Source organism: Zootoca vivipara, chromosome 5 (genome assembly GCF_963506605.1).
Source record: "Zootoca vivipara chromosome 5, rZooViv1.1, whole genome shotgun sequence".
In the NCBI taxonomy this organism is placed as follows: Eukaryota; Metazoa; Chordata; class Lepidosauria; order Squamata; family Lacertidae; genus Zootoca; species Zootoca vivipara.
Window position 1 is genome coordinate 96,851,972 of NC_083280.1, and position 26,336 is coordinate 96,878,307.

The 26,336-nt window shown below is 44.4% G+C and overlaps 1 protein-coding gene across 7 annotated transcripts in view; it reads right to left on the reverse strand.

Moving 5' to 3' along the window:
* Window positions 1-26,012, reverse strand: part of ARHGAP8 (Rho GTPase activating protein 8) — a 51,582-nt gene extending 25,570 nt beyond the window's left edge. For 2 of the 7 annotated variants that reach the window (XM_060275186.1, XM_035137386.2), the window contains exons 1-7: window positions 25,002-25,192; window positions 23,637-23,879; window positions 11,034-11,138; window positions 7,468-7,608; window positions 3,841-3,928; window positions 3,357-3,488; window positions 1,733-1,819 (exon numbers count right to left, since the gene is read on the reverse strand). In XM_060275186.1, coding sequence (XP_060131169.1) covers window positions 1,733-1,819; window positions 3,357-3,488; window positions 3,841-3,928; window positions 7,468-7,608; window positions 11,034-11,079 — 494 coding nt within the window. In that variant the 5' untranslated portion in view covers window positions 11,080-11,138; window positions 23,637-23,879; window positions 25,002-25,192. Of the gene's footprint in view, window positions 1-1,732; window positions 1,820-3,356; window positions 3,489-3,840; window positions 3,929-7,467; window positions 7,609-11,033; window positions 11,139-18,308; window positions 19,111-23,636; window positions 23,880-25,001; window positions 25,193-25,816 lie in introns of those variants that run through there. The other 5 variants (XM_060275183.1, XM_060275184.1, XM_035137383.2 and 2 more) reach the window with 5 other exon arrangements.
* Between the last annotated feature and the right edge of the window lie 324 nt (window positions 26,013-26,336).

Consider the following 26,336-nt stretch of genomic DNA (forward strand, 5'->3'; position numbering starts at 1 on the left):
AAGGAATGTCGCATGGAAGATGGAATAAGCTTGTTTTCTCCTGCTGTAGAGGGTAGGAGCTGAACCAAAGGTTTCAAGCTACAAGAAAGGAGATTCTGACTAAACATCAGGAAGAACTTCCTGACTGCAAGAGCTGTTCAACAGTGGAAGGTCTCCCCCGGGAGGTGCTGGACTCTCCTTCCTTGGAGGTTTTTAAGCAGAGGTTGGATGGCTATCTGTCGTGGATCCTTTAGCAGACATTCCTGCATTGCAGGGGGTTGGACCAAATATATAATCAAGCATTATCTAGAACTTAATAGTAATGGGTAATGGTCTCAGATCTCTGGGCCCCAGAGAGAGTAAGTGCCCTTTCATGTATCCCTTTCTTAGACCCTGAAAATAAGACACAAATTGGGCTAACATAGTTAATATTACTGTATTCCCATTTCCGTAAATTATTCTGCAGAATAACATCGAAAGCCCAGCTCTGCATGCACCAGCACCCCTAGTGGAAGACGACAGACATTTTAATTAGATGGATTTAATTAACCCCAAGAGTTGGCTTCTGCTGTCAAGGAAGCACTTTTACAGAATTAACACACTTGATCCTCAGGGTGTACAAACCTAGTTAGGCCTTCCAGGATGCTCTTCTGTGATAAAATGAAGCATTTATGCCAGCCTATTAGCGAATTCCAAAAGAAAAACACACACGCACACCAAAAACAGATTGTGTTACCCATTGAAGCAGTGCCTTAAATAACTTAACACTATTAATACAGTTTTTATAATACAGATAATTTGCTCTTTACCTCAGGAGGGCTTCCCGTTCTGCAGGATCTGCTACCTTGACATTAATGTTTTATGGTTTTGCTGCTTTTTAATGGCATGGAACCCAGCCCTTTCACTCTCTCCCTGACTGGAAAAAGCCAACTCCAAGGCTGGGATGGAGGTAAACATGAGTGTTTCCAATCGCTACGTCTGGAAAAGGCACCCAACACCCACTCCTACCCCCCTGAACCTCTAAATTATTCTTCCCCTCAGCTTGAAACAAAAGAAAGCAAGCAGTTCTTTTCAGATGCCTTGTAAGTTCTTGGACTTGGAAACTTCTTGAACATTAAGCACACACACATACACACAAATGTTCTCTGAGTCTCAGCCCACCAGCTGCAATCTAAGGGAGGGGACTTTTAGCAAAAGACGAAAAGAACTCCACTAGATCCCATATGTACCTAAGCACCACACTAACAGAGAGGATCTAGACCAGAATGGTCCATGTTTCCATACCAAGTGTGGGCTGCCAGAGTACTTCGACATGGGACCTGCGGGCCACACACTGCCTTGTTGTGTGGGAGGAGAAATCAGTATTTGACACCCCAGGGCTTTGGGAAGGAGGCGGGAGTACTCTAGGATGCTGGGAAGTCAAGTCTTATGAACTCACGGAGATTTAGTTCCATCAGCACGTTTAGTGCAAGTAACAGAGACATCAACATAGTGAGCACAATGGGACAGAGTGGGAAGAGTGAGAACTCTGAACACAGTAGACAGTTAGGAGGAAACGTAAAATAAAATAATTTCACGTACTCATGCCAAGTCCTCATCACCCATAATGTATTTCATTGGCAGGCTCCCCAAGTATTTTTTACCTTGTGTTTTCTATAACACAGATGTTTCTAGAAATCCACTTAAGAGTGAGAAAAAAAGCAAACTACCCTTCAGCTAAGTACAAAATTGTCTCCAGCAAACCAATATGTACCTGATTAGAGGTTTAAAAATGTTCCAAATTATTTTTATGAAATTGGTTGGATGTACAATGTAGAGCGCTTTCAGATTTTTCTTATACCTGCAGAAAAGAAAATTAAATTGTTAGGAGACTTCTGAACGTTACATGCTGTAGTGGAGTGGAGCTGCAATTGAATGTGGGGGGAATTTTTTATTACTGGAACATTATACAGTATTCATTTCAAGTACATCTAATTCAGAGGAATTGAATGTAAAATGAAAAGAAGAAATGGTCAGTCCTGATGGAACTGAAGTAGGTGAAGATTATACAGCGATTACATTACAAACCAGTATCTGAATTGTTTTGTGGGTATAATAATGGTGGGGAAAATCTCTCTAAATGGAAAAAAGTGTGTGGGAAATGGAGAAAGAAAAACGGTAGCAAGAAAGGAGAAGATCTTTAGAAATTCAAGAGACGGACACCATTATTTGATTCCAATTTCTGTTATTCATTCATTAAAAAAGAAAGTTCCACACTGAAATGAATTTCCAACTTAATCATTTTTCTTTAAGTATTTTACTTCACATTCTTAAAGATACCTGGAATTGACCAAAATGATATATGATCAGCACAGTCCCTGGTAGAAGCAGTTCAGTCTCCCAAGATCTTCCTTTATAAACCAAGGGTAACATTTTGGAGGCAGCCAGAGCAGCTCATTAGGCTATGCACAAATCCGTATGAGGCGCACCAAGGCAAAAGCAAGTTTAACAAGTGCCCTTCCCTGCGCTGCCCAGTGCCGCTACTATCTCCCAAAGTATTTTAAAACCAAGTTCATAGTAGTCACAGGGGTTGCTGGGTGGGCTAGGTGCACCCCCAACCCGAATATCCTGTTTTACCCCTCTTCTGTGTAGACCAGGCACTTCTGAGCTATGCAAGAAGTACTGACAGTTGAGCTGTGGGTGGTTGGAGGCAGGAAAAATTAGGTTAAATCTGTTATTGAAGTGGTGCTATACCAGTGCAAACTATTTCCAGGACTTCGTAGCACTGCAGGGCAAATCGAAAGGAGTGAATACTCCTTTGTGCATTCTAAGTTCATGGTGGTCGGGATTCTAATAACAGGTGCAGGTTGCCTTAGTGTTGGACCGATTTCCCAGGCATATGGAGCTTCCTGCTTGTTCACTACTTTTCTGCATGAGGACAGGGACAAACAGGTGAATTTCTTGCAGAAGGGAAAACATCACTATGGGATCCAGCACCCCGCACTCCATCAACCCATGGAGACTAAAGACAGCAATTCTCCCTCTCCTCGCAATGCTATTTCTATCCTGTGCAACAATGGTAAAGTTAGAATGCTTCCGATATGCCAAAAGCCTGGTAAATATTGTTAATTCGTTTTAAATCATGCCCCCCTCAATCATATAGGACAAAGCTCATCTAGATCTCCTCCCTTCTGTGAGTGAGTGCCACAGGCCTTTCTGCAAAGGCAGCTTAAGCTCCCCACAAGGTTATTGTGGAAACAAAAATAGGAAGACCAAATATGTGCTATGACGTGCCCTAGGAAGGGGTAATTAAAAATGGGGAAAACCTGGCCAAACTATGCTTTTAGAATGGTGATTTTTTATTTTTATTTTTAAAAAGCGCAATTTAGAAAACATACTTCCTGTCAAATTCTTTGTAGGCGCTTTGTAACCAACTCAGGGAGGGTTTATTCTTACTGTTCAGTCCATAGTGAAAGTAGACCACTGTGTAATCATTTTCCACATACTGGTCCAGTGCATACTTTAAGTATCTGGAATAAAAGCAGCATAGAACACACCAATAAATACACTGTATTTTCACTGTGGTTCTTTAGATCTAAAGAGGAGAAGGCATACAGGCGCCCAATGGCCTGATACATACTATTTTCATGGTATGCTCAAGCCCAAACATTGAACATCCCCACATAGGACTTGCTAGTATTAAAAGCTTATTCGGAGATCATTCAAATACAGTCAAAGAAAGAAAGAGCACAATTCAATGATGAAGTGAACAATTGATTTTATGGCTGACAATTGGAAAGCTATAATGGATGTGGCCCACACTTCACTGGTGAGCCCCTGCCCTCCCTGTTGACACATGAGTGAAAAGAAGAAAAGACTTACTCTAATAACCGTCTGTGATTAAGTTGATAGGAAGGAGGCAAACGGCAGCAACTGAAAGCAATCACTTTTCTCCCCAAATTATCATCACCTGGTAAACCAACAAGAGTTTAGTTATCAGGGTGATAATTTCACTCTAAATGCACATGTTTTAAATGCAAAGCTTTACATGCTGGAAGACAAAGGTTTTATAGGAGGGTGTAAGATAAATTGAGAGAAGATCAGCAATTATTAAAAACAAGCTGTTGTGGGGAGCTACTTCTCCCCCACCAAATATCCCAAATATCATGCAGATAACCATGTTCACAAATGGGGCTTCTGGGCTGCACTGACACAAAACCACTTGTTTCTAGAGCGTCTGAATCTATTGATCTCTGAGAGATGGGCCCCTGCACTCCCAGGCTGGTTTGCTCCTCCTTTGGGGTAGGATGTGGAGAGGGAGAGAGGAGAAAAAAGGAAATGAAAGACGTGAGAGGAGGTTTCTCCCAATGCCTGCCCTATAGGAGCAAGGGCGGGCATTTGGAGAGGATCCCTAACTTTGGGGAGGGGGGGAGAGGCAAGCAGGACAAACTGGAAGATGTAGGATGAGTGGCAACCCTACATCTGAATATCTGAGCAAGGGTTGATGAGCCAGTAAGACTGCTGATTTACACACACGTTAGCTGAGAAACCTGCAGTCAGATCTTTAGCCCACTCCTCTCTGTGTGAACAGGCCCGTCCTAGCCATAGAGCACGGGTGTCAAACACAAGGCCCGGGGGCCAAATCCGGCCCGCCAGACCTCGTCATGTGGCCCGCCGAGCGCCCCAGCCAGCGGGACCCAGCAGCGGGACCTTGCTGCTGAAGCGCCGCGCCGACAAAGCGCCAACAAACAGCTGGGGCCGGGGGGTGGGGGTTAGAAAGCCGGCCAGAGCAGCACTGCGTGGAGCGCCCCGAGCTCAGCAGCGGCTCAGCCTCACGAATGTGCAACTCTGAGGCTTTACGCACTTCTCCTAAAACGGACACCCGCTGCCTCACGCTGCACGGGAAATACTTTTTGCCCCTGGGTCACTTCGCGCTCTTTTCTGGCGCTGAATCAAGGCAGCGACCCCCCCCTTCCCTTTCTTTCTTCCTCTCTCTCGTTCTTATTCTTTCTTTCCCTCTCCTTCCTTCCTTCTTTATCTCTGTCTTCTCTCCCTCTTTCTTTATCTTTCCTTCCTTATTCCTTCTTTCCTACTCTTCTTTCTCTCACCTCTTTCCTTCCTCTCTCCCTCCTGCTCCCTCTTTTCTTTCTTTCCCTCTACTTCCTTCCTTCTTTCTCCCTTTCCGTCTTCTCTCCCTCTTTCTTTTTCTTTCCTTCTTTATTCCCTTCCTTATTTCCTACTCTTCTTTCTCTCCCCTCTTTCCTTCCTTCCTCTCTCCTTCCAACTCCCTCCTTCCTTCCTTCCTTCCTTCCTTCCTTCCTTCCTTCCTTCCTTCCTTCCTTCCTCCCTCCCCTCCCCTCCCCTCCCCTCCCTCTCCTCAGAAACATAGGATGCTGCTTTATACTTCTGGCCCTTAAACCCTGGAACCAGGAGAGCAGCTCCAGCAAGTCAACCTCAGCCAGTCCCTTTGGTGAAGGGTGGTGGCTCACTGGCAGAACATCTGTCCTGCATGCAGAAGGACCCCAGCATCTCCAGGTACTAGTAGCTCTGCAAAGGTCCTGCATGAAACCCTAGGGAGCCTCCACCACCCAGTGCAGTTACCAAAAATCATTTTTCAATAAATTGTACAATAATTGTACATTTGAATATCTACTTGCCATTATTCTGACTATGTTTCTGCTTTCAGAGCTAGTTATTACTTACATTATTACAAAAACAGTAATAATTGAATGCAGTGACAATAATTTATGATAATAAAGAGTGGACACATAGTCCTACAGATACAACCGGCCCTTTGAGGGTCACCAAACTGCTGATGCGGCCCCCGATGAATTTGAGTTTGACACCCCTGCCATAGAGGCTAGTGGCGCGGAGAACCACGGCGCCGGGCACTGGAAGGGCGCCAAGTGAGCGCAGGGTTCCGGCGATCTGGCCAGGACTGCACTCCTTCTCAGAGGACTCTGCGCTGCACCTCCTTCTCGTTTCCCCAGCGCTGGGTTCCGCTCAGTCGAGCTTCGCCACCAGTGCACGCACAGCGCCCAAGCAGCTCTTGCTGGTTCCGCGGTGCACGCTAGTGGTGAAGCTTGACTGAGCGGAACCCAGCGCTGGGGAAACGAGAAGGAGGTGCAGCGTGGAGTCCTCGGAGGTGGCCTCCCGCTGCTGCTGCAGTCCGCTTGGCACTCCCGGGCCATTGGAGAGGCTCTGGAGGGGGCCGCTGGAGGGACCTAGCGCCAGGGCGCTGGGTGGGCTTAAGACGGCCCTGTGTGTGAACAACTTGAGATGCTCTCCTCTGTTCACACACTTGCATAGCTGTCAAGTTCTCCCTTTTTTAAGGGAAATTCCCTTATGCTGAATGGGCTTCCTCACAAGAAAAGGGAAAACTTGACAGCTATGCACTTGCATAACCCAAAATATATACATATATACACAAACACATGAGTGTTAGTTACAGGTAGGTAGCCGTGTTGGTCTGCCGTAGTCGAAACAAAATTTAAAAATTCCTACCAGTAGCACCTTAGAGACCAACTAAGTTTGTCATTGGTATGAGCTTTCGTGTGCTGAAGAAGTGTGCATGCACACGAAAGCTCATACCAATGACAAACTTAGTTGGTCTCTAAGGTAGCTACTGGAAGGAATTTTTTTATTTTGTTTAAACACACGAGTCAACAGCCGAACATTAAAATAAGGGACTGGTTCTGCCAAAGCTTCTCTCAGTACTTACAGCGTGGGCGGGGGCAGAGGAAGGGGGTACGGGCCGCCCTGGGTGTCACCACTGAGGGGGATGACAAAATGCCGGGCGGCACTCAGCACGGGGCTGCAGCGTGCCCGAGCCACGTGTCTCTCCTGGGAGAGACGCAGTGGTTTGGGTGCGTGCAGGCTCCTCGCTGCCCAAATGGTCCGCCTGCTGCCTGCCCCCCCCCCCAGCTGTAGGGCGGCTGAGTGGCAGGACTCTGGCAGACTCTGGAGGCCCCGCGGTGCGCCCCGCCCCATGGCAGCTTCCTCTGCCGCTGACTGTGGGAAAGATGAGCCCATTGTCTGTGCCTTATCATCACACCTGAGAAAAAGCTACACAAAGTGGGAAGATCCTTGGATATTGTTGTTGTTTTGTTGTTGTTAATTTGTATCCCACCTTTTCTCCAAAGTGTTCAGGGTTTGTTTTTCACACATTTCTCCCTTTCTCATGACAACATCCCTGCAGTAGGTAGGCAAACAGACAGTGATGTGCCCAAGGCTACTCGGTGCGCTTCATGGCTGAGGGATTTGAACCCTGGTCTTCCGAGTCCCACTCTCACACTTGGATTGGAAGCAAGATACCAGAGATCAGTTTTGGAAGAGTCCGAGTGAGAGGCTGATCTGGTCACCCATTTGCTTTCCCTTCTAAATGCAGGCTTCTACTTTTGCTCTAATCCTCCAAATATTACTTCATTACAGGTTAAATAACTTGAAGCAGAAAAATTAAGTGATTTGCAAATACAAAGAAGATGCCAAATAGGTTTTCAGCAAACATACCTACAAGGTGAAGTATATTGTGTCTGGCCACATCATAATATGGGTGTGTTGGGCTTATTTCAGCATCACCATTTGACACAGCTGCAAATGATACCTGGCTCCCTTCAAGATCTGCATTTTCTGCCTCATCTTTCCTTAATTCTGAAGCAAAAAACATATTCAGGTACATTTAGAAAAAAACAAACCAGTAACTCAGGACCAAATAATTAAAACAAGAATACTGTTCTTTATTAATATATTCCAGTTATTCAGATGCCAAGTATTTCTAGTCCAGATTCCTGTTTCCTGGCAAGCAAATCCACCTGGGCAGCTCACAACTGGGGCCACTCTCCCTCGCCCTGTTCCTGGGGTTTCCAGTATTGATAAGTCTGTGACCACTGCTAGATGGTGAAATTGCCCACTCCCCCTTTAAAGCCACATAAGCCAATGACAATCACTGTGTCTTTACGGCAGTGACTTTCCACTGATGGGTTTTTAATTTTGTCTACTGTGTTTTCCTTTTTTTATTCATAAAATTTCTATACTGCCTTCATTTGAAGATCAAAGGGTGGTTTAAGAATAACAAACAAAACCAATAACCCTCCCACACACAGTTATTTGTTTTCATTGAATCAGTGTTCATGCAACGTTATCCAAAATGCCTATGTATTTGTTATAAAACACTACTGTTTGATGTTGCGATAGCTCAGTCTATACTGCATGAGACTCTTAATATCAGGGTTGTGGGTTTGAGCCCCATGTTGGACAAATGATTCCTGCATTGCAGGGGGGTTGATTGACAACCCTTGACGTCTCTTCCCACCCTGCAATTCTAAATCTATGATGCATAGCAATGAATATGGCACTAATGAACCCATGCTGAAATCAACAGCTGAAGGGGGTGAAGCTGTGAGATGTATCAGGAGTGGGGCAGGGGACAACCTCACTCTAGTAATGGGAACACATTCTTATCGAGATTTTCAAAATGTGTTCCTGGAGTTCCCTAGAAACTCATTAAGGATTTCTTGCGGCCACAGAAGAGAAATGGTGAACCCAAGAGTTCAGTCCATGGCCCTACAAACTGGCTACAGCTGATGTAGGAATCAACAATGTGAGTAGAGTGGACTGGATATATTTTCTGAAGACGACAGCTTCCAATATATTTTCCCACAATGAGGGAAAGCCTTCCTGGAGAGAAAAACCATTGGAAACCTGCTCTTTTAACATAGCATTATAATAGGAATGTGTACAAATTAATGGAAAACATTGATGTTACAGTTGTTACTGTGGAGATTTTCTGCATATCTGGTGAACAGACCTTCTAAAAAATTTTGGAAGGAGATTGTTAGCATTAACAGCACTAATGTTGTTGGCACATCACATTTATTAGAAAGTTTAAAGAGCAGTGTAAAGATCTTGGATAACAAATTAATCATTAACTTTTAATTAATAATTTATATAATCCATATATACCGCGTTTCTCCAAAAATAAGACACGTCTTATATTTATTTTTCCTCAAAAAAACAACAACACGGTGGCTTATTTTCAGGGGATGTCTTTTATTTTATTTTATTAAGTATGGTACAGTTTAACCTACAATGTTAAACTGCCTATCACTATGGCTTATTTTCGGGGTATGGCTTATTTTTAGGAGAAACACGGTACAGTGGTACCTCGACTTACGAACGACTTGACAACCAAATTTTTCGACTTACGAATGGGGCAAATGGCTGCACGCTTACGAATTTATCGACATCCGAACGGAAACCGCGGTGGTTTTAGACAGGGTTTTTTCGACTTACGAATTTTTCCGTTTCCAATGCATTCCTATAGAAAATCACGTTTCCAATGGCGTTTTTACGAAGGTGCCTTTGGAATGGATTAAATTCGTAAGTCGAGGCACCACTGTATATAAATGTAAACTGGGCATGTGGGTGTGTCTCCACTTTTCTCCAAAACCGCTTGACCGATTGCGTTCAAATTTGGACACAACATCCCATGTGAATATGAGAGTGACCCCATACCATTTGCATAGACAGATGTTGCACCTGGGCCAGGTAAAACCCCCAAAACCCACATGGTCCAGAACTCACAACTCGGATGAAAGTGCATGTTGGGAGCACAGGAGAGGTTGCAAAAACAGCGTCCTCTAGTGACGGCTACACTGGTACTGCACCTAGGAAAGCTTCCCTCTCCATAGCATCTCGGCTTGGCTTTCCAGACTGGGCCGAGTGGAGGTGGGGGCTCGCCTGGGTGGGGGATGGGGGGGAGGAGGGGGTGGGATAGGTCATGAGTCGGGACAGGGTGGGGCCAATCACAGGGATGAGCTGGGGGTGGGGGGAGGAGGGGGTGGGATAGGTCATTGGTCAGGACAGGGTATGCCCAGCCACAGGGCTAAGCCGGGGGGGGGGGAGCGGATGGGATAGCTCATGGGTTGGGACAGGGTGGGGGGGAGTCACAGGGATGAGCCTGTGTAAAAAGAACATGTGTAAAACATTTCAACAAAATGAAGGGGGGAGCAGAAGGTGAGGGGAGTCTGAAGGGGGACTCCTGAGGGTCCATTTAACAGACTCAGCCACAGCAACGCGTGGCCGGGCCAGCTAGTTATTAATACAATAGTTAACTATAGCAATGCCAATTTTCACATTGCATAAAGCATAAGGCATTGCACTTATGTTAAAAGTGACATATTTTAATAGCAAGGAAGAAACACGGACACTATTTTGTAAAGTTAAAATGTAAAAATGATCAGGCATTAACTCTAATGAAAATCTGTTCATATTAAATATTAGCTTATGTCATCATTTTTCAAAGGGAATAGGCAATGCTTACTTAATGGACTGGTAAACACTGTTAGTATGTTTAAAAAGTAAGAATTATATTATTTCCGCATCACATTAAGGATCCCTCTAGTCCAGCAGCCAACCAGATGCTTCTGGAAGTTCCTGAGCAGGGCAAGGTGGTGATGGCAACCCGCTGTTATTTGTTCCAGGCATCCTAGCACTCAAAGGTATACTGCTTCCAACTACAGAGAGGATTGTTCTTACACGAAATGATTTGTGTGCGATTTCCTTCCTTTTATGTATAAGTGGTGAAGTACAATTTATGTTTTCTGAATAAACAGGGTTTGCAAAACTCAAATTTCTATATTATTATATGTTAGAATTGATTCCCCCCCCCCAAAAAATGATGGTCCCCCTAATGAGTTGGCCATATGGTTATGTTCATTGGAACATCTTCAAAAGATAACACACAATCAGGAGGTCTCTAGCCTCATTCAATACTTGTCTGTTTAGAGTAATGACTCCCATTTGTGCCACAATATGTGATGACAGCATTATTCCAATAGCCTAGAATTTCACTGGGAGCACATGCCAATAATTCATTTAAACTGTGTGTATTAAACTAACCTTCAACCTTAATAGCTTTTGATAATAAGGTACATGCCAGTGCAGCGGTTGTAACTCAAAAATATTACACTACCCTGGCAAAAGTTTTTCACTTAGGGAAGAATGTCTTCTAAATCATCTGGAAATATATAGGAGATACCACTTGATGGGCAGTAATAGATCTATCTATAATTTACCTATTTCAGCTAACTTTTCAAAATCGATTTCTGACATGCCTTCCATAGACAAAGCTATCCAGCGCAGACAATGTTGTCTTCTGGTTCTTCAGTCCTTGGTCAACCCTAAAAAACAAAACGAAAATTATTAGAATCAGATAGAGGGAGAAAAGCTTCACCAGATAATATTTTTAGGGCTCAGTTCCAGACCCATCTTGTTGCAGCTGTGGTAGGCACTCAGCATTGCATGACCTTTCTGCGAGTTTCTCTTGGAGGAAAAAGAAGGCACCTATCTGCTTATTTCTTGTTAAATTCATCAAACACCTTTCCAAGAGTGGGCAGATCAGTATGGATCTTCAGGAAATTGTCTGAGTGATCTGCAGTGGATAAGCAACTGTTTCCAGCTCACAATGCTTTTAGCAGTGGTGATGGGAAAAAGCATTATTCTCTCTCTCTCTCTCTCTGCTAAATTAGGCTGCCGGAAACTGGGGCAGGAGAAGAGAAGAGGAAAGTTCTGGTGTTGCAAGGAAACTCCTGGGCTGACAACGGGCTCTGAAGCAACTTGTTCTTCCATTCTAGGTCCCCCTTCCTGATCCACTTGGTGTAACTCAGAATTCTAGTGGGAAAACAAAATAGATTCTACACTCCTAAAGTCTGCCCAGTCCTGATGTACGTAAAAATACCATTAAAACCCTAAGCTGCAGCAAAAAGAGAGCAGGTATGGGAACAGCAGAAAAAAAATCAAATATCTAGATCACAGCCCAAAGTGGACTTAAAACAGAAATGTTCTTGCTTGCCTCCTTGTAGTGGGATGACCACTATGCACTATGTAGTGGGATGACCACTATGCAAAAGCCTTTGACTGTGTCGACCACAGCAAACTATGGCAAGTTCTTAAAGAAATGGGAGTGCCTGATCACCTCATCTGTCTCCTGAGAAATCTCTATGTGGGACAAGAAGCTACAGTTAGAACTGGATATGGAACAACTGATTGGTTCAAAATTGGGAAAGGAGTACGACAAGGTTGTATATTGTCTCCCTGCTTATTTAACTTATATGCAGAATTCATCATGCGAAAGGCCGGACTAGATGAATCCCAAGCCGGAATTAAGATTGCCGGAAGAAATATCAACAACCTCAGATATGCAGATGACACAACCTTGATGGCAGAAAGCGAGGAGGAATTAAAGAACCTTTTAATGAGGGTGAAAGAGGAGAGCGCAAAATATGGTCTGAAGCTCAACATCAAAAAAACCAAGATCATGGCCACTGGTCCCATCACCTCCTGGCAAATAGAAGGGGAAGAAATGGAGGCAGTGAGAGATTTTACTTTCTTGGGCTCCTTGATCACTGCAGATGGTGACAGCAGTCACGAAATTAAAAGACGCCTGCTTCTTGGGAGAAAAGCAATGACAAACCTAGACAGCATCTTAAAAAGCAGAGACATCACCTTGCCGACAAAGGTCCGTATAGTTAAAGCTATGGTTTTCCCAGTAGTGATGTATGGAAGTGAGAGCTGGACCATCAAGAAGGCTGATCGCCGAAGAATTGATGCTTTTGAATTATGGTGCTGGAGGAGACTCTTGAGAGTCCCATGGACTGCAAGAAGATCAAACCTATCCATTCTTAAGGAAATCAGCCCTGAGTGCTCCCTGGAAGGACAGATCGTGAAGCTGAGGCTCCAATACTTTGGCCACCTCATGAGAAGAGAAGAATCCTTGGAAAAGACCCTGGTGTTGGGAAAGATTGAGGGCACTAGGAGAAGGGGACGACAGAGGACAAGATGGTTGGACAGTATTCTCGAAGCTACGAACATGAGTTTGACCAAATTGCGGGAGGCAGTGCAAGACAGGAGTGCCTGGCGTGCTATGGTCCATGGGGTCACGAAGAGTCGGACACGACTAAACGACTAAACAACAACAACAACAAAGTGGGATGACCAAGGCTAGGCAAATGGGAGGTTAGTTTTGCCTACCCACAAGGGAATGGACTCCGGAAGAGTCAGGACAGTGGGTCCTTTCCTCAGCACCAAATTGACCCTGTGTGAGTAATAAGCAACAGGCAGATAGGCAGGCAGAAGTTCTCGAGAGGCAGCGCCACCTTTCTGAATAACTGCCCCCACCCACTCTGCCCCACCAAAGGTCTAGAGGTAAGCAAATCCTGCAGCTTAGGTTTATATCCCAGATTTTCTAAACAGTGCCAGAATGCCCCTGCAAAAAAAATCAGAAACAAGTTAACACACGAAGGGAGATGGGATCATGAAAAGAGAACATCTGCCCAGTTTTCAGCAAATTGTTGCTGAGGGGCTCCAATTAGAAAGTTTCCATTTACAAGAAAAAATTACTGTAGCACCCTAGGAAATTAATTTACCCCTGACCATAAGCATTCTCTGTTCCTAAGAGATAACATAATCTCCTTAATAGCATTTGATGCCAAGTATGACTGTTTATAGTGAACTGCCAGAATTAACTCTTCCTCGGTGCCTAACGAAGGAAAATGTTCCACAACAAAAAATTGGAAACCTTCTACAATAAAGCCCAATTTGTATCATTCATGAGTTCTACCTTTTGACAGCCTAGAAAGATTGTTGCCATGTATGCATTTAAAAAAGAAAAAAGAAACTGCAAGCACAACAGTTAAAAAATATATAAAAGAACCTGCATCAATGGATAGATGAAACAAAGCCAAAGGATTCCTTGCAATGTTTGTTAACTCTTTGATGCTTTCCCTTTGTTCCTCTGGCTGTCAGCTACACCTCTTATTTAAATGTAAAGCAGAAAGCTATTGATCTGAATCTTTAAAAGGGAGGGAGATCCCTATCTCCACATGCATCTGCCCTCCACCAATAACTCTTTGTTTCTTCTGAGATGCAACATGAAATATCAGGCTACTTTAATAAGCAAAGTACATTTTGCATTCTTTAACATCTTGAGAGAAGCTAAAGCACAAGTTTCAGAGAACTTTTTTTAAAAGATAAAAAAAATCAATATTAAATTAAACCTGCATGCCTACTACTGTACAGGGTACCAAGAAAAGTAAAATGCAGCCAGTAACAGTTGGGAGAGAGCAAAAGAGCTTGCATATCATTTTAATGAATTATCTAATTAATGTCTAGGTTTCCTGGGCTGCGATCCTCTGGCCCCCGTGGGTCATAACATGCTCTAGATCAGACATGTCCAAAGCCCGCTGGTTGGTTTAATCCGGCCCCTGTGGCAGTTTATTTCCTGGGGTAAAGTCCTAAAAATACCTTTAAAAAAGCTCAACAACTTCAATCCTAAAAAAAGATTAACAACTTTGGTCGGCCCCTTACTTCATCAAATCTGGCCCTCTTTGAAAAAAGTTTGGACACCACTGCTCTAGATCTCCCACTCAAAGGTTAGGCAGAGAAAAGAGAGAGGCAGCCCTGGAGGTCTCTCCCTGCCCCATGGAGACCTCTGTGACACTTGCCCCACTGGCACTGGAGCGCTGGCATCAGTCGTCCCTGTAACCTCACTTCTCACACTGAGGGAACCCCCAGAAGGCCCTCGGAGCTGGACCTCAGTGTCTGGGCTCAATGACAGGGGCTCAACGACACGCTCCTTTAGGTATGCAGGGCCAAAGCCGTTTGGGGAGTTAAAGGTCAGCACCAGCAATTTGAATTGTGCTTGGAAACATACTGGGAGCCAGTGAAGAACCTTTATATGTTATATGGTCCCAGTGGTGCTCAGTCACCAGTTTCTGGCTTAGTTGTAGTTTCCGGCTCACCTTCAAAGGCAGCCCCATGTAGAGCGCATTGCACTAGTCCAAGCGGGAGATAACTAGAGCACGCACCACTCTGGTGAGACAGTCTGCAGGCAGGTAGGGTCTCAGCGTGCATACCAGATGGAGCTGATGAACAGCTGCCCTGGACACCCTGTGCCTCCATGGACTGCTGTGAGTCCAAAATGACTCACAGGCTGAGCACCTGGTCCTTCAGGGGCAAAGTTACCCCATTTAGGGCCAGGGAGTCCTCCATACCTGCCCACCTGCTGTCCCCTCAGGTTTCTGAGGTGTGCAACCAGGTGCCCCCATGACAGGTTTCCTCATCGAGGCTGGAGCTGCGGGGAACCAAGCCACGCCTGGGCCTTTGAGGCTGGCGCTGTGCTTCTTTCTCCTTGTGGTCAGCAAAGGGACGCCCGCCCCTGGGCCAGCTGAGAGAGAGGGAGGGACCACCATTTCACGCAGACTCCTGCCATCTTCTCAGGACACGCTGAGGGAGCAGAGAAGGGGCAGCTCCGCACCCCTGCACCATCCCCCCGCTCAAAAGCCCTTTTGCGCATCATTCATCATCCCTCCCCTGGCGCCACCAGCCCCTGCCACCCTCTACACAGGTCAGCAGGCACCGGGGCTCCCCAGGCTGTGTGGGGAAGGGAGGAGAGAGGGAAAGGGGGAGTCAGTCAGGGGGGCAAAGAAGGGACCCTAAGAGAAGGTTCTCCTGAGTAGGAGGTAGCAGGGAGCAAGAAATAGGGGGAGAGTGGGAGGCCGCTTGGTGCCCAGCTGGTTCTTGCAGGGTGGGAGCTTGGATCAACAAAAGAGGCAGGTGGCAGCGGGCAGCGAGGGGTGCTTCTCCTGGCAGTTGCAGCCAGCAACCCACACTATGACCCTGATGCATAGGCGTAGTCAGGGGGGCAGGGGCAACTCCCCTCCCCAGGATAAAGTAAAATAGAAATAACTGACCAAACACGTTGGTTCTGCCCCCCCCAAAGTCCTTCCCCCCCCCATGTCCATGCCCTGATGCCAGGCATGGGTTGTTGGAGGGCATGGATCCCAGGGGACAGAGCAAGGTGTAGCCACATTCCCCTTGGAGGGTGGTTATTTTCCCTCTGGGTGGAGCTGTGGCAGCTATAGTTCAACATCTGGAGGACACCAGGTTTTGAAGGCATATGTACCAATTACTTCAAGGTCCTATTGATTTAAATGCTTACATTTCTTCTGTTGAAATCAGTGGGATTTAAGTGCTTACCTTTGACTTTTGAGGGCCCTTTATTATTATTTTAATTTTTTAATGTTTTTTTAAAGCATCATGCTAGATGTTTTGTGGATTCTAAGCTTTGGCTTTTGGTGATAAGATACAGGACAGAGAGGGGCACAGAGAAAGGTTAATTTCTGAGATGGACTGAGATGCAGCCTTGGGAAAGTCAGGATGAAAGCAAGACAGACGAGCTTTTGTGTGCTATCATTCCAGGTTACACACTGATCAGACAGAGCACATATTTTGGGAACCAATTTTCTCCCAGTCTCATTCATTCAACATTTGAGTTTAAAGAGCGTTCGATGCGTGAGAATGTTGTTTTATTTTCAAGAAATATATACTATCCAGAGGCAAGGAAGAAATCTAGCTTGGGCACTGATATTTCAGAGTTTAAACACAGGCAGTTACAGACACCATCCTGAAATGCCTTCTTATTTATTTATTCTACGCTGCGACAAGGGCTTCTTAAAGTTACATTAATATCTCTCCTGGATGGTGTGTACACCTAGAGACACATTTTCCTTAATGCTTGGGGTAGAGGACACACATTGTAAGAGTGTGAAGCTAATGTACCACAGTGTCCCAACACAAGCACACCCTAAGTCATATCATATTATTTTTGTTGTTATTACTATTATTATAAAGTTTAAAATGGAAAGATTGGGGGACGGCATCATGGTATCACAACAAATTACCAATTAAAATTTATTTTTAAAAATTAGTCACTGCTCACAGGCTATATACGTTTTACTTATTTGTTCTTATTCCACTTTTCTGTTGACATAAAGTCTTTTATGCTACAAACTGTGATTTTATAATATAAGTTTATGTGGGCCACCCAGAAAACAATACTATTGAGCAGTCTTATATAAACATGGTAAATAAAAAATAAAATAAATAATGTATTGTATTAAAAATGGAATATGTAAAGTGGTCTTCATAGAGAAAAACAACAGTTCAAAGATATTCACAAGGGCTCCTCAAAGCATCCTAATAATTGGGGAGGGGGGGTGAGAGAGAGAAAGGAGTTGGGGAAAGTGTTAGGCTACTCATTTTATCAACTGTTTTACTCCATGGTTCAGAGTGGGAAACTCCTCATACTTTACCCTCTGATGCACTTTGAGAAGTAGAGAGCTGCAGGCTACTATTTCAGCCGTGCTTCCATGTGTCTCCTAGTGGTGCAGCAATAAAACTGCTAGCACCTTTGCAAAGCTAAGCAGGGTCCAGAATCGTTTCAAATTGGATGGGATTCCTGCACTGCAGAGGATTAGATTAGATGTCCCTTGAGGTCCTTTCCAACTCTATGAGTCTAGTACAGCTCACAAAAGTTAGCAGTGTACTGGTCATTTTTGGCACACGGAAAGGGGAGGGGACAGGACACTCCAGCAACTTTCAAAAGCATCTCTTCCTTGTCATCTAGAAGCAATTTTATTTGCCACAGGCAACCAGGATAGTAGTTACTACCTAGCCTGCTCTATTCTAGTTTTGAGTCTGCAGAGCTGTGGATAAAAACAGTTGCCTCTTCACACTTCTGAAAGGTGATCCCTCCTGGACACAAGACCAAGCATCAGTGCCACTATTATTTTTATTTCATTAAGTTTTTGGGTCATGTGAATTGGCAATTAAATATGTCTAAATGGTGGCTGGATTACAGCCAGAGCTTGGCATAAAACAGACAGCAAAATCTTATATTTGCTTGAAGCAGTGCACGTATTTATTGGGTAAGTATGATTAGCTGTTAATCACAATAAACATTAATGATCAACCGTTTTATGAAATTTGCTTTCTATTAAATTAACTAACTGTAAAAGGAAGCAACAAAGAATTATGTTAGGCTAAATCTACACTCAAGCAGAGATGATATTCCAATAGTATAATGCTTTGAATCTTAGACTGAAATATATTTTAAGATGGCAGCTTTAATTGAATTAAGCTGGCAAGCTAGTGGACAACAGTCTGGTACGTAGTAACTACATATTTTTAACTGCAAGAATGATCCACAGGGAATCATTCAGCTCAAATAAGTTAGTTCTTCATAAAGAATATTAATATATTAAACAACATAGGCTTGAGTTTCTTAAGCATAGCACACAATAGCAGCAAAGAAACACACAGCAAATGAGACATCAATGGCAATTCACACTGAAACAATGCGGATTCCCACATCAACAAGGACATGGAAAGGTTCACCCAGTTCCCAGTGCACCCGATGAGATGAATTACATGTGGGTGGGAACAGGCACCTTGGTCCAGGGCTATGAATTATCCACAACAAAGTGTGACTAGAGCTAGATCAAGACCCTTACCTTTATTTCAATCAAGTGCTGTTTAAAATGGTAAAATGATTCTAAAATTGTGTAAAGACCCTTATGCAGCTTGCCTGCTCAGGAAAGGAACCAAAGAGAGACAGCGTGCAAAGTCACAGTGTTTCCTCCGGGTTTCTTACGACCTTCCCCAAGCTATGCGGATATAAAATGTAAGTGCCAAAATGGAAGAAGTGAACTGAAGCAGAAACACACAACCCAACCCTAACCAAGAAGAATTTGGCACCGATCTTAACAGGACTTCAAGTATGTGTAGGAATCTAGTTTTGATGAGATAACAAAAACAATAAAACTTCAACCAGCTCCTTCAGGCAAAAAGCAGGAAATGTTTGTCAGCACCACACAGGCACCATGTAAAGCTGTTGCGTTGCAGAGAACAGGGAAGAAAATGTAAACACAGTGGAGTCATTCTTTTAGTAAAACTGAAGTAAAAGGTACAAAATAAGGTATAAAATAAGGGTCTCCCGCTTGCTCGTCAGAATGAGGAGAGAGCAGGAGGGTACTTGCCCTCCAAATCTCCTCTGGGGTGTCAGCTACCCAAGGACATTTTTAATCTGCTTTCTTTCCAAGTCCTTGGGGAAAATCCTGCTTGACAGGTAGAGAGGGGTGTGTGTGTGGCATTTATATGTGTGTGTGTGTGTGTGTGTGGAATCAGCATACATGGTTAAAGGTTAAGCACCTCCCTTCACAGCTGCCAAGTCTCCCGTATTCCCCAGGAAACCCCCGTTTTCCCAGCTGTTCCCAGCTGAAAAAACGGATTTTTCCCCCCGGTTTATTCTGGCGCGGCGGCCATTTTGGAACTGGGCGGAGCATGCTCAGAAACGACTTTTGATGCTGCTTTGCCCAGTTCCAAAATGGCTGCAGCGCGACTTCCGGTCTGCTACTTCCGGTCCAGTCCCTTATTTCTCAGGCCGGAACTTGGCAGGTATGCCTCCCTTGCACACACCCCTTGCACTTCCTATGCAAACAGCCACCCCACCCTTGGCAGTTGTCTGATGTTCACACACCTCCCACTGTCAATTCTTTCCTCTCCTTCTTACACAGTACAGGAGATGAAGGTTTGAGAATACCTTATTTGCTCAGGTAACATATAATTATTTTTTCAGTGCCAAGTTAAATGATAAATATGTGTATGCATTCAGCATGTCTTGCTTTTGCTTTGAAAACAATAGCTCGGGGATAACCCAGACTGAGACTATGGCAAGCAAGAAGGAAGGGTTTAACCCTTCTCTACCTATACTGTCATTATAAACTGCAACTGTTCTGGAATGTGATACATGAAGAATTAAAGAAGATATTGAAAATTTCATTAGACAAACACCCAGAAGCATATCTTTTGGGATTGTTAGATAAGAAAATGCCACAAGAAAAAAGGAAAATCTTTTTATATGCGAGTACAGCTGTGAGAATGGTGATGGAGGCAAAATGGAAACAAGAAAAATTACCAACAAAAGAGGAGTGGATTTGTAAAGTAAACAAATACCTATTTTTGGCAAAATTAACCGCAATAATAAGAAACCAATCTAATCAAAAATTGAAAAACGAATGGAAATTGTTATGTATTAGTGTATATAGTTTTTCCTCAGGTCCGTGACAGTTGTTTTAGGAGGGAACTTTAGGAGGAAACTTTGAATTATGTTTGATACATTGTTTGAGCCAGCCTCTATAAAAGCAGGCCAGCTCGGCAATGCAGTTCAGTTCTGTTCCAGCTTCCAAATAAAGAGCTGCTTTTGAAGAATCACTGTGTCGTCTACCCACTATTTTACAGAAATGTTTTGATGCTTATATGGTAAAGCATTGCTCAGAGAAAAACACGCTGATATGTCTAGATTAAAATGTGGAGTGTGAGGTAGATTACAAAATAGAAGGTTAAAAATTCAAATTCAAATTTAAGAGTAAGAATTGAGAATACGGAATGCAAGGAATGAAAAATGTTCAGTTAAATATAAGGAAATCTAGCAGGGGTGGAGGGAAGGGTGGTGTAAAGGGTGGAGGGGAGGTGGTGGGATTAACAATGCCATATAATTTTGTTCGGATATATCTTTCATTTTGGAAATTTATGATTTGTACTGATTTGTATTGGATTGATTTGTAATTCAAATTTAATTTTAATAACAGGTAGGTAGCCGTGTTGGTCTGAGTCGAAACAAAATTAAAAATTCCTTCAGTAGCACCTTAAAGACCAACTAAATTTTTATTTTGGTATGAGCTTTCATGTGCATGCACTCCTATCAGCCCACTCCTATCAGCCCATCACCCATTCCCATCACCCACCCTCTGAATATACATAAGGGTCTGGTTACTTCTGTTTCAGTGTATCTGAAGAAGTGTGCATGCATACGAAAGCTCATACCAAAATAAAAACTTAGTTGGTCTTTAAGGTGCTACTGAAGGAATTTTTAATTTAATTTTAATAAATAAAGATAAAAATTATATTAAAAAACTGCAACTGTTCTTTGACTGAATGGTTAAAAAGAACTCTAAGTTTTGGAAAATAAGGTCTATGGAATCTTTTTTTAGCCAACTTGGATATAACTTTGCCTATGAGACTGAAACCCCATTATTCCCTGTTCTCTAATCTCAACTCTGCCCTTGAAGCTGGAAAGAATGTCAACATCCGGAGCTGTACCTGGTTTTCAACAGTCAGTACTAAAATTGTTGTGGGAACTTATAATTGGGCAGCACCAGATCAGTTTGTACTTAGAAAGGAATAATAAATCATTGGCGGAAGAGGAAGGATTGGAAATTAAAGAAAGTATAGTGGATGAGAGAGAGAAATGAAGAACCAGTCCCTGAGGACAAAGGGATAGAATCCAAAGAAGAGGAAGAAGAAAAAGTTAGACAAGGAGAGAAAACCTATTGATATGTTTCATGGAACTATGCTGTCTCAGAGATGGAAGAACAAGAACTATTTTGGGGATTGATCATATGGGAAAAACTTGGGTCTGGCAATGGGCAGAGGGAGGGGAGGACAAAAAGTTGGGTTTTAAACCATGTGAGATTGGGAGTGGGGTGAAAAAGGAAATTGGATTTTATAGGATTGGATAAAAATGGTATTTGAACTCGGGCTATATTATGGAACTTTCTGTATTGATTGGGGGAAAGAGACTGGGGGGAGGAAGTGGCAGAAAAGAGATGGAAAAAATAAAAAGGTAATACAGTCGAACCTCGGTTTATGAACACCTCGGTTTATGAATTTTCGGTTTATGAACACTGTGGACCCATCTGGAACGGATTAATCCACTTTCCATTACTTTCAATGGGAAAGTTCGCTTCAGTTTATGAACGCTTCAGTTTAAGTACCCCGCGGACCGTCTGGAACAGATTAATCCACTTTCCATTACTTTCAATGGGAAAGTTCGCTTCAGTTTATGAACAGACTTCCGGAACCAATTGTGTTCATAAACCGAGGTACCACTGTAGTTATTTGTGAAATTAAAGGTATGAGTAATCGTATGAATTTTTTCTTGGCGGAAATACTAGGCTAGGGTAGGAAAAGTATGATATATATGTGATAAATAGGTTTAGAAATATGAGAAATTGAGAAAAAAGAGAAGAATGTTTTAGAAATATGAATATGAGCTTAAAATAAGAATTGATGTAGATGATAATGGATGAAATTTGTAAATATGAAACTGCTAAGGATAAAAACAATTTTAAATGAAAATCAGAAGGGTGGGATCTGAGGAAGTCCTCAAGACAATGTTAAGTAAAATATGAAGTTAATGAAATATTGATATGTTTGTTTGTATTTTGTTTAAATGTTTTTATGTACTTGTTCTGTATTGGTTTTCTTTTTCTTGTATGTTTTATTATAAAATGAATTTGAAAAATTTGAAAAATAAAAATAACCTTCTCTACCTATAGCACAGTAAAATCACCCCCAAGCTGCTGCTTTTCCTGGGAGGGAAGCAGATACCGTACAACACTCCTATGCAATATTCAGCTATATCTCACCTAAAGCTGAATTGAGTAGGCTGTTCAGTGTTTATAGGCCTTGAGGTTGTTGCATGAGGACAAAGTCTTCCTTTTCAAGGTGTCCTTCTTCCTCTTACTGTATTCTCAACCCCTTTTTGCCTGCCTAGAATCCTCCTTAACAGGCTCTCCAGTTAGGATCACCAACTACATGGTTCTCCCAAGCAATCACAAATATGAGTTCACACTGCATGTGATTCCTCATGTGTTTTGTTTACCATACCACACAAACAGCACCTGGCCTCTTGGAACGTGTGTTTCTTGTGTGGTAAGGAAATCGTGACATCAGAGGAACCAGAAGCCTTTCAATGTACTGAACTGGTACACAGCAACCACTGAGGTAACTGTGTTCAAATATGATAGCCATGTTCAAATATATAAAAGGATGCCATATAGAGGAGGGAGAAAGGTTGTTTTCTGCTGCTCCAGAGAAGCGGACACGGAGCAATGGATTCAAGCTACAAGAAAGAAGATTCCACCTGAACATTAGGAAGAACTTCCTGACAGTAAGAGCTGTTCGGCAGTGGAATTTGCTACCAAGGAGTGTGGTGGAGTCTCCTTCTTTGGAGGTCTTTAAGCAGAGGCTTGACAGGCATATGTCAGGAATGCTTTGATGGTGTTTCCTGCTTGGCAGGGGGTTGGACTGGATGGCCCTTGTGGTCTCTTCCAACTCTATGATTCTATGAGGTAGTAACAGTGGTGGACTTGGGGCTTTAAAATTTCAGCAGTGCCCTGTGCAATGCCAAAATTTGGCGCGTGCCCTACCTCTTGCCTTCAATTACTCACCACTGTTGCAGTGTTACCTGCAGCGCCCTCTCAGCTTGGTGCGCAGTGTGGGCAATCGGGTCACACTCCCCTAAATCCGCCTCTGGTGGTAATAATCAGAGTGGTTTGGGCAAGAATGATGGGTCTTTTGCACAGATAAGAATTTCAGCAGTCATGCATCAACATGGAGGTCTGACCAACACCACCTCTGTTTAATTTTTCTCATTCACACCACCAGTAAGTGTAGAGGAAGCCCTGCCCTCCTTTCCATCCTGGCCCTCTAAAATGGACACGAATCTGATTATCAAAGGATCCAACTTCCAAGTAAGTATGTGTAGGTTTACAACCTTACAGCACAAACTGAATATATTTAGACAGAAATCTTACAGGTCAATGGGACTTATTTGCAAGTATATTTGGAAGTAAGTCATGTTAAACACAGTGGGACTTGCTTCTAAGTAAACTTGTATAACAGACAAATTCAGACACCAAGGGAAACACCACTTTGCAGTTTACCACAACCAAATAATAAATTTACAGTCTTATAGCCCTGATTGTAACCGTAGTTACCTGGAAGTTAAGTGCCATTAACTTTGATGCAACTTGCTTCTAAGTACCTTGAGGGCCGCCGCTTACTCTGAAATAACTCCCAAGTAAGTTGAGCAGGGCTTATTCTGAAGCAGAGGCCTACAGAGTGACAGCCTCATGGGCTAGTCATATAAAAGTTAACTAAGCAGTAAGACCCGTTGACTTTAGTGTGACTTTCTTCCACTTGAAGCTCACTTTATCCTGAAGAAGATTCCAGAGGGTCAGCTGTGTTTGCCAGAAGGAATGGAGAACAGTCTGTAGCAGCCCTGGTTCACTTCTGGGCTGGACCCAGACTTGAGAAGAGACACACTGACATCAACTGGGTTTAAGTTAGTCGTGACTTATAACTCTTATTTCACAGTGGATCTACTCTAAGCAGTCAACCTCCTTGGAGGTGGGATGGCCATCTATCATGGATGATCTAGTAGAGATTCCTGCATTGAGGTGGGTTAGACTCCCAGGAGACTGCGATCTACTCACAGACAGAGTTAAAAACTGACAGTGATCTACCCCCCTTTTGGGGTTCAGGTGAAACTGTTGAGCTTTTTTTTTAGGAAGGAGGAAGTAAAATGTTGAGCCATTGGGGGGGGGGGGGGTTTCAGGTCAAAGTTGTTGAGTTTTTTCAGGGAGGAGGTAAAATGTTGAGCTTTTTTTTTAGGGGAGCCACAGTTGTTCAGCTTCTTTGGGGGGAGCCAATGATCTACCAGTGATCTACATCCTGTGACCTACCGGTAGATCAGGATCTACTTGTTGGACATGCCTGGAGGACTAGTGGGTTCCAGTTCTGCGATTCTGTGATTGTATAGGAAAGTCCCTAAGGAAGAGCGGAGTTGATTCCCCTCACTCCTTGTGCACAGCAATTCCCAGGGCGCCTTCCGGGTTCAGGAAAAGGATTCCTGGCCGCCAAAGGGCTGCATTTCCAAGGATATTTGAGGACAGGCTCAACCCAAAAGCACAGATTTCTGCGAAATCGTAGCCCTGCTGCTCCCAGGACGTTGGTGGCAAAGGCGGCGACCCATATTAAAGCCGACCTCCCCCCCCCCCCCGGCAAAGAACCACCACCGACTCTCGGTGAGGAAACCCAATTCAGGTCCCGCAGCCTACGGAGCCCTACAGAGGAGAGGAGTAAGCCCCATGCCCAGTGGGACTTCCTCCCCGGCCTCCATTCCTGCCCTGGGACTTGGGGCGGGAAGGTCCTCCGTCCAGGCAGGGCGGCCGCGGTGGAAGCTCCGCTCGCCCACCTGAGGAGAATGGGGGGCGCGGCGGCCGCCGCCTCTCCCTCCCTCCCTCCATCCCCGTTCCCGCTTTCGGGGCGCGCGGCAGAGGCGGCTCCCCCTCCTCACTCACCTGGCGTCGCCGGCTCCCCTTCCTCGGCGAGGCGCTCCTTCCTCTCCCGCTGCTCCTTCCGCCTTTTGGGCCTGGCCGGCCTCCCGGGCTGCAGGAACCAGCTGGGACGGGCCTCGTCCCTCGGGCAGGGGGAAGGAAGCAGCCTAGCCGCTCCCGGCCGGGAAAGGCCCTTCTTCCCACGCCGAGAGGAGAAAGAAAAGCTGCTCTTCTAGGCTCCTCGAGAGTCCATGGCCTCCCTCACGCGTGAACCTCTGAGGGGCCACAAGCCTCCTGGCTGCCCTCGCTGCAAAACCCTGTCCGTGCCCTGGGGAGACGGCATTGCACTCACGACGAGACGCATCTTTGCAGGATACGAATCACCCTTTTGCAGGATACTTGCTAGAAGCTGCTAGGGGCTCTTCCCTCCCCGACTACCCTCTCGAATACCCTTCATGTCCTGTGTGCTCCTCCTTGGTCATCATGGCCAGGCTCCTTGGGGGACAACAGAATTTACAGATTGCTATAATTCTGTGTACCTAAGGATTATGTAGGAAATGCTGCCTTGTTTTTAGGTGGGGCAGTTTTGGTTTCAGGTTGTTAGGTAGGTACTCAGCCACCGCAGTTCACCATGATGCCTTTTCTAAAAGGGTCAGTTCCCCCCCCCCTATCAACAGTTGTGTTTCTGGGGGGGGGGAGTTGATGGGAGGGGAGCTGACATTAGGGGTCAGCAAACTTTTTCAGCAAGGGGCCGGTCCACTGTCCCTCAGACCTTGTGGGGGGGCTGGACTATATTTTTTTTAAAAAAAATGAACGAATTTCTATGCCCCACAAATAACCTTTGTTGTTGTTTAGTCGTTTAGTCGTGTCTGACTCTTCGTGACCCCATGGACCATAGCACGCCAGGCACTCCTGTCTTGCACTGCCTCCCGCAGTTTGGTCAAACTCATGTTCGTAGCTTCGAGAACACTGTCCAACCATCTCGTCCTCTGTCGTCTCCTTCTCCTAGTGCCCTCAATCTTTCCCAACATCAGGGTCTTTTCCAAGGATTCTTCTCTTCTCATGAGGTGGCCAAAGTATTGGAGCCTCAGCTTCAGGATCTGTCCTTCCAGGGAGCACTCAGGGCTGATTTCCTTAAGAATGGATAGGTTTGATCTTCTAGCAGTCCATGGGACTCTCAAGAGTCTCCTCCAGCACCATAATTCAAAAGCATCAATTCTTCGACGATCAGCCTTCTTTATGGTCCAGCTCTCACTTCCATACATCACTACTGGGAAAACCATAGCTTTAACTATACGGACCTTTGTCGGCAAAGTGATGTCTCTGCTTTTTAAGATGCTGTCTAGGTTTGTCATTGCT